The 14,140-nt window shown below is 52.6% G+C and overlaps 1 protein-coding gene across 1 annotated transcript in view; it reads left to right on the plus strand.

Moving 5' to 3' along the window:
* Window positions 1–203: 203 nt before the first annotated feature.
* Window positions 204–14,140, plus strand: part of TMPRSS13 (transmembrane serine protease 13) — a 32,662-nt gene continuing 18,725 nt past the window's right edge. The window contains exons 1-3 of the mRNA XM_014478648.2: window positions 204–298; window positions 11,697–11,931; window positions 13,004–13,108. Of these exons, the coding sequence (XP_014334134.1) occupies window positions 278–298; window positions 11,697–11,931; window positions 13,004–13,108 (361 nt within the window). The 5' untranslated portion in view covers window positions 204–277. The remainder of the gene's footprint in view (window positions 299–11,696; window positions 11,932–13,003; window positions 13,109–14,140) is intronic.

The raw sequence follows: 14,140 nt of genomic DNA on the forward strand, positions 1-14,140 counted from the left end.
TAGCTTAATCCTCCGGGTATTTGGCATTTGCTGAGTAACTGGGGAGGCCTCGGAGGAGGGGCAGGGGACAGGTCTGGCTAGTTCTGCGCTGTTGTTCATACATGGGATTACTTCACATGTCCCAACCAGCTTCCCCGCCCAGCTGCGGGGGGGGCGGGGTGGGGGGCGGCACTCAGTTCCAGCCCCCTTTTTCCCTACATGCCTGGGACGCCAGAGGCCAACATGGATCTTCCCTTCGACACCAGCTGAGTCCGGAGGCTTCAGCCCTTGGGAGACCATGGAAAGGGACAGCCGCCGGGTGAGTGCGTCTGGGGACCTCGGGCCAGAACCTCCTAGCACTGGGAAAGCAGGGATGGTTCTGGCAGCTAGGTGTGGCATGGGCACCCGTGTGCGCCTTGGGTTTCAGAGGAAATTGAAGGTGCCTTTTCTAGGAGCTACTTGGCAGTTACTCGGGCAGCCTGCTTTATCACAATTCGTAGAAGTGGCCACATGGGAGGAGAAGCTGATGGGATTTGGAGAGTGGTCAGGAAGCACCCCCTGGGTTCTGTGGCTGGATCCCGGGTTCCCACTCTGTGGTCCCTGAGAACCCCAGCCAGTGTGTGTGCTCTTGGGAAGTCTTTGCTGGTTTGAGAATCACAAAAAAATTATTAATAGCATTCTAACCAAGCTTCAAGGTTATCTTGGGTAACTCCCTCACTAAACCATCCTGGAAAAGGTGACTTTCTATGTGCATTTAAGATCCTCGAGGGGCTTTTTCAACTTCCCTTGGTCATTATTTTGAGCCTCCATAATTGTCATGCTTGGAAAGTGTTCCTTATGTCTAACCATGATTCCTTCTGCTACAACCAAGGTGACTTTCCTTTTCTGCTTTTGGTGGTAGAGAGCAGCCAACTGTCCTCTGCTGAAAAGCCAGCCATGTCCAAAGCTTTTGTTCAACGATTCCTCAGCTCAGCTTTCTTTTCTTGAGGGACATTCCTCTTGTGCTCTAACTTCTCCTCGGGTCTTATTTTCTGCTCATCTCCACCTTCTTCTGTTCTCTGTTGATGTGGTGGAATCTAGGACTTGGGGAAGGATGGGCCACCTCTGGAACGGAAGCCTATGTTCTGGTCGACAGTGGGCTTGTGGTTCATTCTGAACCCTAGAAGTGTTTCTGCACAGTTTACCATCATCTCTCCCGCCATTTTTTTCCAGCTCTTTCTTGACTTTTCTGTGCCAGGTTTTCTCTCCTGCCCTCTGCTCTGGACTTCTTGGCTCATGTCTCTGCCTCACCAAAGTCATTTGACCCTAGGATTCTGGGGATCATTGGAGCCTCTGGTGAGCAGTAAGGGTAATGCAGAGGGAGTTTTGTCTGAAATGTTGGGAAAGTGAACCCGTGGTCTCAGCCGTGGGTCATGTTCTTTGATAACTTGCTGGGAACGTAAACTTCATGGCTCCTAGACAAGAGGGGTGAGAACAGAAGCTATCTGAAGGGTCAGTCCCTGGGACAGGGTGATGGGTGGGGGGTGATACCTGCTAGGAAGCTCACCTCTCCAGAGTTAGGGACCAACATGGAAGGTCACGGGAGGGGCATAGGATGGAGGGCAGGCTTTTCATTATTGATGGAATAAATGACACACGTATGGCAGGTGCCATGTTGACTCTGGGAGGCTGTCCTAACTTACCTTGGAATGAAAGAACTGAACAACTGCTTCCTTATTAGGGTTCTTAGGTTCGTCCCCTTATTTAAGGTGGAACCTCCAAGATTGTGAGCCTGAGGAGGGGACAGAGAGAGCTTCCTGAGGGTTTTAATCTCATCTGCAGTGGGTTTCTTAATACAAATGAAATTGAATAAGAGCAAAGTGGGAGCAATTGATCATCCAAGGCTGTGCCTTCTCCCTGAGGACTCCTTTGTAGAAAGATGCATTGTACTTTTTGACCATCAGCTCCATAGAGTAGTGAGAAAGAAGGTGGCCAATGGACTTTAGCCTGATGAAGCTTCTCTGTGAGCTGGTTGGGACTTCAGGGGAATCTCGGAAAGAAGGCAGAAAAGGCTCAGAGCTTCTTTGTATTCAAAGGAGAAGCTGTAGGGTGCGGTGGACAGAACACTGACCAGGTTCCTGGTCAGCTGTGACTTTGAACCAATTACTTAACCTTTCTGCACCTTAGTTTCTTCATCTGTGAAATGGAACAAATGTAGTATCTACTTCAACAAGTCTTAGAACACTGTCTTTCACCTAATAAGTCTCTTTGACGAGAATGTCTAGCATAGTTAGATAGATATATAGAGGTAGACATATATTCATAGCTAAGATTTATTGTCATCGTCATCATCATTGTCTAGGGTCTAGTCCTAGTTCCTCTAAATTTGGACAAATATCTTCTGTTCTCTGTTCCTAAGTTTCCCCACTTACAAAACGAGAGGGTTGGACAAATTGCCCCTAGGCCCTTTCCTGGTTCCATGACAGTCTCTGGAATCACATAGAGTGGAATTACAGATGTGCCACAATGGAGATGCACATTTATTCTTAAAAAACAGTGTGTATTTTGTGTTTTTTCATAAGGCATCACATTCTTAATCCTTAAAGAAGTGTCACATTTATTAAAGAAAGACAGAAATAGACCCACTGATAGAGCAACAATTCTCTGTAGAGTGGATTTTCCCCTCCTGGGTCTACTTAAAGTGGAGCAGGTTTTCCAAGACCACGGATGCCATGGACTTGAGAATGGCTGGAGATCCCAAGTCTGGTCCGGGATGAGGCAGCCTCTCTGCAGAAGGCTTGTCAGGTTCCCAAGACGGCAGACAGTAGGCTCAGGTGGCTCTGCCATTCCCTAGACCCTAAAGTGTAGGCACCCCCTAGGACCTCCGGCACCTGCCCTTCGTCCCTGCAGGTATGCAGCCCTCACCTGAGACCTCTGGGTTCCGTGTTGGCATTGGCGCTGAGCAGCCTTCCACCAAGCCCATCCTGCCTTGCCTCCCCGTGTTGTCCCTGTGATCTGGCAAATGTGAGCGTGAATGTTGTGGGGGGTGTGTATGGGGCTCCAGGCTGGGTGCTGGGCAGGAAGACCGAATGATGTAACAATAGCCACTTAGCTTAAGTGTCTTGGGTAAGTGTTTTGGCAAAACAGCTTCCTCTTGGTACGGCAACAATGGGGGTGGATGGTGCCCAGCCAGGCAGGGAGGGTGCTGAATTGGGGCATGAGAGAAGCTAGCACAGGGAACCCCGGGCTTTGTCAGCTAAGTGGAGGCCTTAGTAATGCCAGGTAGAGTCTGTGATAGGGTAGCAATTCCCAGGACTGCCCACGGGGCTCCCATTCATACCAACCCTGAACTGTGTCAACAACCCAGCATTGGCAAAGAGAGGACATAAGGAGAAACTGAGGAACCAAGTTTCTGGGAAACCAAACATTGTTTGCTTGGCAATAGGGAGTACTCAATACTCTTTGAACTATTTGATTAATGAATTAATGAATGAATAGGAAGGTGTTTTGATTCTGGCCTAATAGGGATCCCCAGCTTTTTCACACGTTTAAGAGGCATCATAAACTAGAAGGAACTTTAGCTCCCAATCATGCTGGCAATTTTCAAGTTCTTTGTAGCAACAGCCTCTTTCATTCAGATGAAATCTTATCTGGAACCCATTGTTTCAAACTGAAAAGTTAATCTGTTCTGTTTGAAGTGGGATAAAGGACTTGAAGACTTTTACTTACTAAGCTGGATTCCAAGGCATCTCCACGGAACTTCAAATGCTCTGTAGAAACTTGTCTGAAAATGGCTGGTTGTTTTTTTAATGTATTTTTAAATTTTTTATTTTGCATTGGGGTATACCAGCCCAGTAACAAACAACATTGTGATAGTTTCGGGTGAACAGGGAAGGGACTCAGCCATACATATACATGTATCCATTCTCCCCCAAACTGCCATCCCATCCAGGCTGCCACATAACATTGAGCAGAGTTCTCTGTGCTAGACAGTAGGTCCTTATTGGTTATCCTTTTAAAATATGGCAGTGTGTACATGTCCATCCCAAACTCCCTGACTATCCCTTCCTGCCTTCCCCCTGCCCCACACGCCCCAGAAACCATAAGCTCAGTCTCAGAATCTGTGAGTCTGTCTCTGGAAAACAGCTGATTGTTCAATCCCTTCATTGTGTAAAGTCGCCAGCTCCAGAAAGGAATGCCGTTATCCCTCAGGTCACAGAGCTGGTTCAGAGCAGAAGCAAGATTCCCTGGTGCCTTCGGTGCATGGGCCGACTCCTTGTTCTGGAGCCCAGTTTAATTCCAGGCTGCCTCGGGCCCCTGAGGCTAACATTGCTTGTGTGTGTGGGGGATGGGGGGCAGGGCGGGGAGCAGGTGTTGGGGGCTGGGTGGGAGGAGATGCTGGGGAATCTGCCCATGCTCTGAGGGCCCTGTATTTGTGGGGTTTCTCTGGGTCCAGGGAAGGGAGGGGAGGAGTCAGCCCTGTGTACTGGAGATGCGACGAAGCCTAGCTTGGGCAGTGGGAATGGAAAGAAGCCTGAACCTCTCTAATCCAGTCCAGTTCATGCTGGAGGGTGTTCGGGCTCCCCAGCCGTGGCCCAGGGGCTCCCCAGGCTCCCAATAAGCCAGGGAGCTTTTTGGGTGTTGTTAAAGGGCTCCTGATCTTTCTTGGTATCCCGGCTTCTGCAGGGCTTGGGGACCACCTCTTCCTGCCTAGTCTGGAGTGCTGGGGTGCCCACCCCTAGAACCTCCTCGATGCTCAGGATCCCTGGAAGACTGACACTGCCACAGGGGCCTCAAGCTAGTGAAGAGTCCTTCCTTTTCTGAGCTTGTTAAGGGGCGGGCAGTAGGGGGAGCCTGGAGGTGGGCAGCAGCCTGAGGACAGGAGTCAGAAGGTCCGGATTCTGATCCTGGCGCTGCCCCCACCGGCTGTGTGACCTTCAGCAAGTCACACTGCCTTTCTGGGCCTTAATGACCTCAGCAGTAGGAAAATGGGTTGGACTAGGGGGATTTCAAGATGCTTCTAGTCTGTAGGCAGCCTACAGCACAGCCCAGGGCTAAGGAGGGAGGCCCAGTCAGTCCAGGCTGGACTTGAAGGGCTCTAATGGACCTGCCCTTGGCCCTGAAGACATGTTCAAGTTGCTGCAGGTGGACCTTCTTTTTTTTTTAAATAAAAATTAAATTTAGTTTTAAAAATTGGAGTATAATTGCTTCACAATGTTGTGTTAGTGTCTGCCATACAGCAATCTGAATTAGTTATTTGTATACATATATCCCCCCTCCACCTGCCCCCGGCATGCTGCAGTGCATGGGGGTCGCAAAAAGTCAGACCTGACTGGGCAACTGAGCAACAACAAATCCCCTCCCTCTAAGCCTCTCTGCCACCCGACTGCCACCCCACCTCTCCAGGTCATCACAGATCACCTGGCTGAGCTCCCTGCGTTATGTACACGGCTGTGAATATATGCCAGTGCTGCCCTCTCGGGGCTTCTCAGGTGGCACTAGTGGTAAAGAACCCACTGCCAACCCAGGAGACGTGAGAGATGCAGGTCGGGAGGATCCTCTGGAGGAGGGCATGGCAACCCACTCCAGTATCCTTGCCTGAAGAATGCTATGGACAGAGGGGTCTATGGGCCACGGTCCATGAGGTCGCAAAAAGTCAGATACGACTGAAGCGACTTAGCACCCATCAACGTGACTCTCTCAGTTCGTCCCACCCTCTTCTTCCCCTCCTGTGCCCACAAGTCCGTTCTCCACGTCTGCATCTCTATTGCAGGCGGACATTCTCAAGTCTAGCATGAGACGTTATTAAAGGGTACTTTTCCCTGTGCTGCCCGGGGCTCTGAGTGACGCACAGAGTGCAGGCTGCCGTCTGTGGGTAAATAACTGTCGCTGCAGAAAGCCCAGGGCACAGTCCACGGCGGCAGCCACATAACTGCTGAGATGAAGCAATCTGAGAGTGACTGTGACATCACTCAGCACAGCCAGAGGCCCCTGCCTCCCTGGCACCTCTGGCTGGGCCTGCAGGAGATGCAGAGAGGCCAAGGGTAGGACATACCCGGGGGCTTGTTAGCTCACTCCCATCCCCACCAGGTAAGGGGCCAGGGCAGAGCTGCAGCAGGAAACCCTAACCCTGACCCAGGAGCCATGGTGACTCTACCCCAGACGCAGTTGGTACAGAGGGCAGGTCTCTAGTTTTAGTCCCTGTTCTGCGATTAGACAAGACGTACCTGAGCAACTTTGAGCAAAGCATACAAATAATTAGGGCCTCTACTTTCTTGTCTGTAAAATGGGCATAATAATCCTCAGCAACTCCTGGCCAGGAAAGTGCTTGGAAAGAGCCCCAGGGCTCAGGGCCGGGCCTGCTCTTGTCAGCCCTCTCCCTGGCCCATCCCCGCTGCCTTCCTGCGGACCCTGGCCCTGCCTCCCTCCTCCTGCCCCAGAACATCTTGAGGGGACTGGATGAGTTTTGAGTAGGGGTCCCTGGGAGCTGCAGAGACACAGGCAGGTGGCAGCAGTGGCCACCTGGGGTGTAGGCCTGGTCCATAAAGGGGTGAGGGTTCACAGCTCCATTTGCTCCATTTGTAAACCCAGAGACCACGCCAGGGGTGGATAGGGTTAGATAGGAAGAAATGCCTTAGGATTGGCAATGCTAAGCCAGGGAAACGGCCCTGAGTCACCCAGGCTTCGGCTCTGCCCTGTCCCCCTCCCTCCCAGGGAAGGCAGAGGAGCCTCTGGTCTGCAGGTAGGTTGTACAGAGCCTGGGCCTTGGTCCTCTAAGTTCCATTCCTGGGTCTGCTGCTCACCTGCCAAGGCCAGGAATCAGGCCGGTTCAGGTCCAGGCTCTGCCCCTTGCGTCCAGGACCAGGGGCAGGAAGTCTCCCGCCCTGTTCCCCACCTGCTCAAGGCATCTGCCCTGAGGGTGAGGTCAGGCCTCCAGGAGGGATGCTGGAACCTCAGCAACTGCTCTCCAAGAATTGAGGAAAGGAAATAAGTTAGTGCTCTAGTAGGCTAGACATCAGGAAGGACTTCCGGGAAGGTGGAGTGGCAGGCAGTCAGCGGCCGTGGAACCGCCTGTTCTGGGGGTCCCGGAAAATGAGAATACCTAGCATGTCCTATGACGTCTGGAGTCAGGAAGACGGAGTCAACGGCCTGTCTCTGACGCTGTGTTCCTCTGGTCTTGGGGCCGCGCTAGGGGGACACACTTGGGTGGCTCCCCACATGGGCCACTCTGTCTGGCACCTGGAGGTCCCTGGTCCGCGGGCTCAGAAACTCTCCGCCTGCCTCCTACCCTGTCCGACACTAGAGCGCTTGTGCTCCTGGGGCCTCCAGCCCCTGCTGGGGTATCACTGTTTCTCCCCTTCCCCCAGCTTCTCCTCCACCCCCAGCCCCCACCTCCCAACCCTGGGAAGTCTTTGTGCTGGGCCACAGAGGCCCAGAGTCAACAGTTTGAAAGAGTCTGACTGGAGACGACTCACCCTTCCACCTGGCTCCTTGGGCACCGAGCCCCCGGGTTGGTTCCATCTTACAGGTCCCACCTCCCTCTAGACTCAGAGAAGAGGGACCCACGTAGGTCTCCTGCCAGGACCCCAGGGCTCAGCTCATCTCTGCTTCCTGCTGGTCAAGGCCTAGGGTGGGCAAGTTGGGACCTACCTGTGAGTGAAGCCAACGTTGGGGACAGGGACCCTGCCTCCCATGGCTGCTCTCAGGCTCCTGCTCTGCCTCCCTGGTCCCTGCTCCCTCCAGCCTCCCCCAGGTCTATGCACCCCCATCTTCCTCTGGGCCTTCGCCACTGCAGGCCCCTCAGCTCTTTCTCTCTTACGCAGCCCCTGCCCGTCATGATGGGGTAACAGGATCAGAAGCTTGTGATCAAATCCCAAGACCACTAATCCTTTTAGAGGTTTTAGGCATGCTCTTGAGTCCCTCTGAACCCCAGTTTCCTCATGTATAAACTGGAGATAAAATTTTCTGTCCAGCTTGTTAACTAAGAGCCTTGTTTAAAATGGAATAAAAGGTATAAAAGCTCTTTGCAAATTGTAAACCCTGAAGAAATGCAGGAAGTTACTGTGGGCCTTCTTGATATTCTGGGGCCAGATTCTACTTGCTCTGAGGGGGCCTGGTGAGACTCCAAGCCCATCAATTAACTGAGATGTCAATTTGGGCATATTCTCAACCACGTTGACGCTCAGTTTGAAATCTGCAAAATGGAGTTAATAATACCAACCACGAAAGCTGTTATGAGGTTGAAATGGGATCAAGTAAGACGTCTGATGGGCTGTTAAATTTGTTACAGTGATGAGCATTTATAAACCGGGCTCTGTCATATTGATTCCTTGCTTATCTGGGGGAAGGAGATAAGATCAGTCCCATTTCGCACGTGGGGAGACAGGTTCTGAAGGGTTAACTCACCTGCCCGAGCCAGTTAGGCATGGATGTCATCATATTTGAACACAGATTTTTCCATCTGAAGGCCAGTATCTTTAACAAACAAACAGACACCTACCCACCCGCCATCACCAAGCGTGATGGTCACCAAGCGCTTACTCTACATTCATCACCCATCACTGCAATGCTATGAGGCAGGGTGACCAGCTCACTGTACAGATGAGGAAACCAAGATGTACAGAAGTTAAGTCACTTTCCCAGAATTACCACCTGGCTTCGAGAGTACTGGAGGGCTCCTGACTACCAGGTTCCACCCGAGATCCTGACAGACCACTGGGACCAATGCTGTTTCCCACCAGAAAGTTCCACAAGGTCGAGATCCCTGTAGAAACCCCTGGCCGCACCCCCAGATCCCCTCTGGTGCTCCCAGCCCTGCAAGGCCCCAGCCCTGATTCTCAGGCCACGTCACAGATGCAGAACAAGCAGCCCATGCACAGGGTTCAGAGAGAAGATGTGCCAGGAGCCTCTGGCTGATGACTCAAGGAGGCGGGGGACTCAGATGCACGCAGGTGTGTGGCAGTTCCGGACTATGGGGTTCTGGGCAATCTGTGCTCTGAGCCTTGGATTCCTCATCTACAAAATGGGCTTCTAAATGTGTCAACCTCCCAGGGATGGAGTGAGGACCCCAGGAGGCCACAGATACGCAGGTTTATTGTAAACCCTAAAGTACCACTCACTGAGAGCTATTATCATATTATTGTCTTGAGTTATGGGAATTTCCCCTGAGGTGGGGGTAAACTTATATTATGAGCATCACAGACGGAGGCCTGGTAGATCAGTGGGGATGCCGCCATGCCAAGGTCCCGAGCAGGTGCTGAGGCTTGGGTGACTGGTGGGAAGGAAGGACGGGACCCTGCCCAGCCTGAGCTTGTCCCTCTCATGATAGGACCTTGGTCTGGTCTTTGTCCAGTTCCCTCTTTCTCCAAAGATGAGCTCACCCCACCTTATAGCCCTCTATGCCCCAGGGCTGTTAAATCTCAGCACGGTGGGTGCTGGGTGCGCCAGTGCAAAGGGGGCGAGGAATGACCGTTTCCTGCTGGACACAGGGCAGAGATTTCCTATTTTATCTCAGTGAATCCTCAGGATGATTAGTCCTATTCTACAAATTAAGAAAAAGGAAAGTTGAGGGGCTTGTCCAAAGTCACACCTCGGGTGAGACCTAGGATTGGGGCCCAGGTCTGCCTGACACCAAAGCCAGTGCTGTGAATAGAGGCATTGTACATTCACACATATTCTCACCTCCTCTCCCTGCTCCGACTCCTGTCCTGTTGCCCTTGAGGCTTCCGGGGCATAACCCGTCTTTGTTCTGTGGAGCTCTAGCGTCTAGACAACGGGGGTAGGAGGGAAATTTGAGCTCTGGTTCACCTGGGTCAGCAGCTGCTGCAGGTGCTCTTCACGTCCCTAAACACACACGCGTGTGTCGCTGCTCTGCTGGCTGGGGCATCTGGACCACGTGTACTTACCCACATCTGTCAGTGAACCCCAGTGACTGGTGACTCCTGGGATAGTCACTCCTGGTCCCTGCCCCTGGGAAGCTGAGTACAGTCAGGGACGTGACATCCCTTCTTGGATTCATCTCACAGCCTCCAGAAAAACAAAGAAGTAACTAAATCCGCTACCTCTGACTCTTAGAAGATGGAGTTTAAAAAAAACTAACCCTGTCTGGTAGGCTTGATAGTGTTGACTTGAGTCTGATGTTCTGATAAGCAGAACTTTTTAGTAACTGGGCTGCTTACTAGTAATGTCAAATGCATTTAAGCACAGCGGTCGGTGAAAGATGAAAAGGAGGTGCCTGAGGTCCAGAGCCCATCCCCTCCTCACAGCCCTGCTGACTGTACCCCCAGCACAGGGACCCTGAGCACAGGTCCCGGCTCCCTTTCTTCCTGCTGCTCCCCCGTTCCCTCCTTGGTGTTCAAAGTTCAGCAAAAATGAGAATGAGGGGCAGATGTGACCCCCTAGGCCAGGCTAGCCCCCAGCTCCCCCTGCTGTGCTGGGGACTCCTACAGGGGCTTAGAAGGCAGAGGTGGTGCGAAGGAGGGCAGAGACCTCTGTAAGGGGCCAGGGAGAGGAGAGAGGAGGCCTAATCTGGTGATAGGGCCTGGGCATTCTACAGACCAGGGCGTGGCTGCCACCAGAGGCTGCTCGAAGACTTTCCATCAGCCCTGGCTGCTCACCAACTCCCAGTCCCAAATTGAGTACACCCAAAGTCCTAGGCTCTCCACGGAGGAACAGCGCTGGTGTTCGTGGATCACCTGCTCTAGCCGCAGCTGCTTTAATGCTCACCTCCCTCCTGAGAGAGGCTGCAAAGCCTCCTGGTTGAACGTGACCTTCAGAGCCCAACTTTCTGGGCTCACATCCTGGCTCTGGCTCTCAAACACGAGAGTTTGACCAAGTTTGATCAATCTCTCTGCTTCTGTTTCCCTGGCTGCACAATAGGGATAATCAGAGTTCCCTCCTCATAGGGTTGTTTCTCAAGATCAAGTGAGTAAATAAATGTAAAGCATGTTAAGTCCTCTGAAACTACAGATTAAAGTGCTAAATCTAAATGAATGAATCACTTCTCCTATAGCTGAATAAGGTTAAGGACCTTGGTCACCTTCTTCCCCTGCATTCTACCTCTCCTGTTGTATTGTTGTGTGTGTGTGTATGTGTTTGTGTGTGTGAGTGTGCATGAGTTCCCTTGTTACTGAGAAAAGGGGAGAACGAGGCAGGTCAAGGCTTTTCTTAAGCAATGTGTCTCACACTTTTTGATGACAGCTCAAAGTAAGAATGATGTTTTATAATCTAAGGATGGGATGCCAGGGAGTGAAGAGGGAAGAAAGGGTGGTAACTCCCAGCTCAGAGTGAGGTCTGGTCCAGCAGCCTCTTTTTTGAGGGTACCTAGACACATGTCGCCCCTGGAGGAGGGCATGGCAACTCACTCCAGTATTCTTGTCTGGAGAATCCCATGGACAGAGCAGCCTGGTGGGCTACAGTCCATAGGATCACACAGAGGTGGACTGAAGTGACAGCACAGCACAGCACAGACACATACAGCCAAAGCAGATGCCCCATGCTCTAGGCAGATGGCCTAGTGCCCTCTGCCCACCTCTCTATAAGGGGAGAGACCACAGGGAGTTGGGGACAGCAGGCTCTAAGCTTTCATTCCATCCTCAGACACTCTCTTCCCTGTTTGGGGGCTCTGCTCACCCCTTAGCCACCTGCCCCAGGACCTCTGTCTGCTGGGTCAGCAGGGCTGACTGCTGGATGAGTTAATAGAGGAGTAGCCTGAGGGACAGCCTTCCATCTGCTTTCAGAATGCCTCCCCGGCAGGGACGCCTCCACCCCGGGCATCCCCGGGCCGAGCACCTGCAGCCCGGGCATCACCTTCGAGGTCATCGTCTGGCAGGTCCTCGTCTACCATGTCACCACTCACAACATCATCTCCAACTCGAGTGTACCTTGTCAGAGCCACGCCAGTGGGGACTGTCCCTGTCCATGCATCTCCTGCCGGGCCCACGCCAGCTGCCAGGGCCGCCAGGGAGAGCCCAGGTAAGGGGGACTCCTGCAGGGAAGGCAAGAGGGACAGGGAAGCCGCCCGAAGGCGGAGGGGGTTTAGTGGGGGTGAATCTCCAAGTTGGGCCCTCTCTGCTTCTCCTCTGTTCTTGGATGACAATGTCTGGGGAGGAGAGGGGATGGTCTGGATGGGCAGTGGGGGACCTGGGGAGGTGGGGGCAGAAAGGAACCATGACACACAAACCCAAGACAGTGGGAAACTGGGGTGAATGTGGTAAAGCATAAGATATCAGGACCAACAAAGCAGGTATGACTTGGGAGGCTGCACATACTGGGTCAAGGTGCAGATTTTGGGAGCCAGAGCTCCTGGTTAGAAACCAGGCCTCTTTCCTAGAGCTGCCCTGGAGGGTCTGCCAGGGAAGCTGGGGTCAACATGGGAGTACAGCGATGATCAAGGGCCTATCTGTGGGTGGAGGAACAAAGGGAGAGATTCTGATCAAGCAGGCACTCCCCACCCCCAACTTCCCAAGCTGGCCATTATGATTCAGCCCATAGGGGGACATGCCAAATGGGCCTCAGGGACTGGCTCTGCCCTTAATAAAGCAGCCCTTTTGCCCCCATCCCAAATTTGCCCTCCTCTTGCCCTCGAGTTCAGTCTGCCCCAGTACAAACAGGCCTGGAGAAGGATCTCAGATCTGGGGCTCATCTTGCCCTCTGAAGAGTCAATGAGGCACTTTGGTATAGAAACCTTTGGCATCAAACACATTTCATTTGAATCCCTGTTCTGCCACTCACTAACCAAGTAACCCTGAGCAAGTCATTTAACTTCCTTGAACCTCAGCTTCCCCATCTATAAAATGGGTATAATAATGCCCAGTTCACACAGTTGCTGTCAGAATTAAATAAGATACCACACACAAATGCCTAACAGGCCCATAATACATGCTAAGTAAAAGGGAACTTGGTATCAGGCAGGGATGTACCATATGCTGGGTGGAGAGGGCCTAACTGGGTCCTCCTGGACCAGCCTTCTTTCCCTACCCCGGCTCCTCTCTGCTGGACTCCCCTCTCACAGTCTCACCCTCCCCTGCTGCTGGCCTGATCCTAGGTATCACCTTGCCCAAGTTCACCTGGCAGGAGGGCCAGAAGCGGCTGCCGCTCATCGGATGTGTCCTCCTTCTCATCGCCCTCGTGGTGTCGCTCATCATCCTATGTGAGTTTAACGGAGGGAGCAAGCCTGGCCCCTGGTCATTGCAGGGTAGAGTGGGGCTGGGGGATGCGGGCACCCAGCAGGGAGACAAGAGTGGGGAACACACACCGGCTGCCGTGTCCACAGAGGGATGCTCCTACAAGTGGCCTTGAACCCTGGCACCTCCAGGCCCCTTGGAGGTGGGTGGGTTGAGAGGGTGGAAAGTCAGAGGAACGAGGAGTGGGTCCCTTCTGTAGTAGTTCACCAGTCTGAGCTCAGTTTCTGTGTCTTCAAACGGGATTAAATCCATTCATTCATTCAAGTTAACATGTGCTTAGTAAAATATCCTGAAGATTCTCTGGGTTATGAGGAATAAATGAGCTAATGGCACAGTGCCTGACACAAAATCCCACTCTAAAAATGTGAATTATTTAAAAAACAAGCATTAAAAACATTGATGAGGTAAAGGCCCCTTGGGCATTTTTGGTCAATGAGATCAAGTGTTCAGGGGTCCAATCTCCCTGAAATCCACACCCTCTTCTTGAAAAGACACTCAGGACCTGTGCCAGGACTCCCTGCTGGGATGTCTGCTCTGAGCTCAGCACAGTGGCAAACCTTAGCGGGAAGCAAAGGGGAGTACCCACTGTACCCCCCAGTCCTCGGGGCGAGTACAGTCCCCTGGGAGACAGAGATGGAAATGATTAAGGCCAAGTGGATTTGAGTACTACCATCAGGAAGAGAGTACAGCTGTGTGGGTACGGAGGCAGGGGACAGCTCCTGAAGATGAGGACCCAGAAGATGGCAGGGAGGGGAGGATCTCCTGACAGGGCATCTAAGCGGGGTGAGCGGCTGCAGGAAGTGTGTGGGGGGGCCAATGGGCAAGTTGGCATGGGGAAGGACCCGATTCGCCAGGGTGAATACTCATCTGGGGACCTGCAGGCTGTCCTTGGGTTGGGCACGGCTGGGCCACATTGTAGAGAGCTTGAAGTGCCAGGCGGAGGGGTGAGGATTCTGTTACAGAGGCTGCTCAGGGCGGTGAAGGGCGGGCTGGGCGAC

The sequence above is a fragment of the Bos mutus genome, chromosome 15 (genome assembly GCF_027580195.1).
Source record: "Bos mutus isolate GX-2022 chromosome 15, NWIPB_WYAK_1.1, whole genome shotgun sequence".
Classification (NCBI taxonomy): domain Eukaryota; kingdom Metazoa; phylum Chordata; class Mammalia; order Artiodactyla; family Bovidae; genus Bos; species Bos mutus.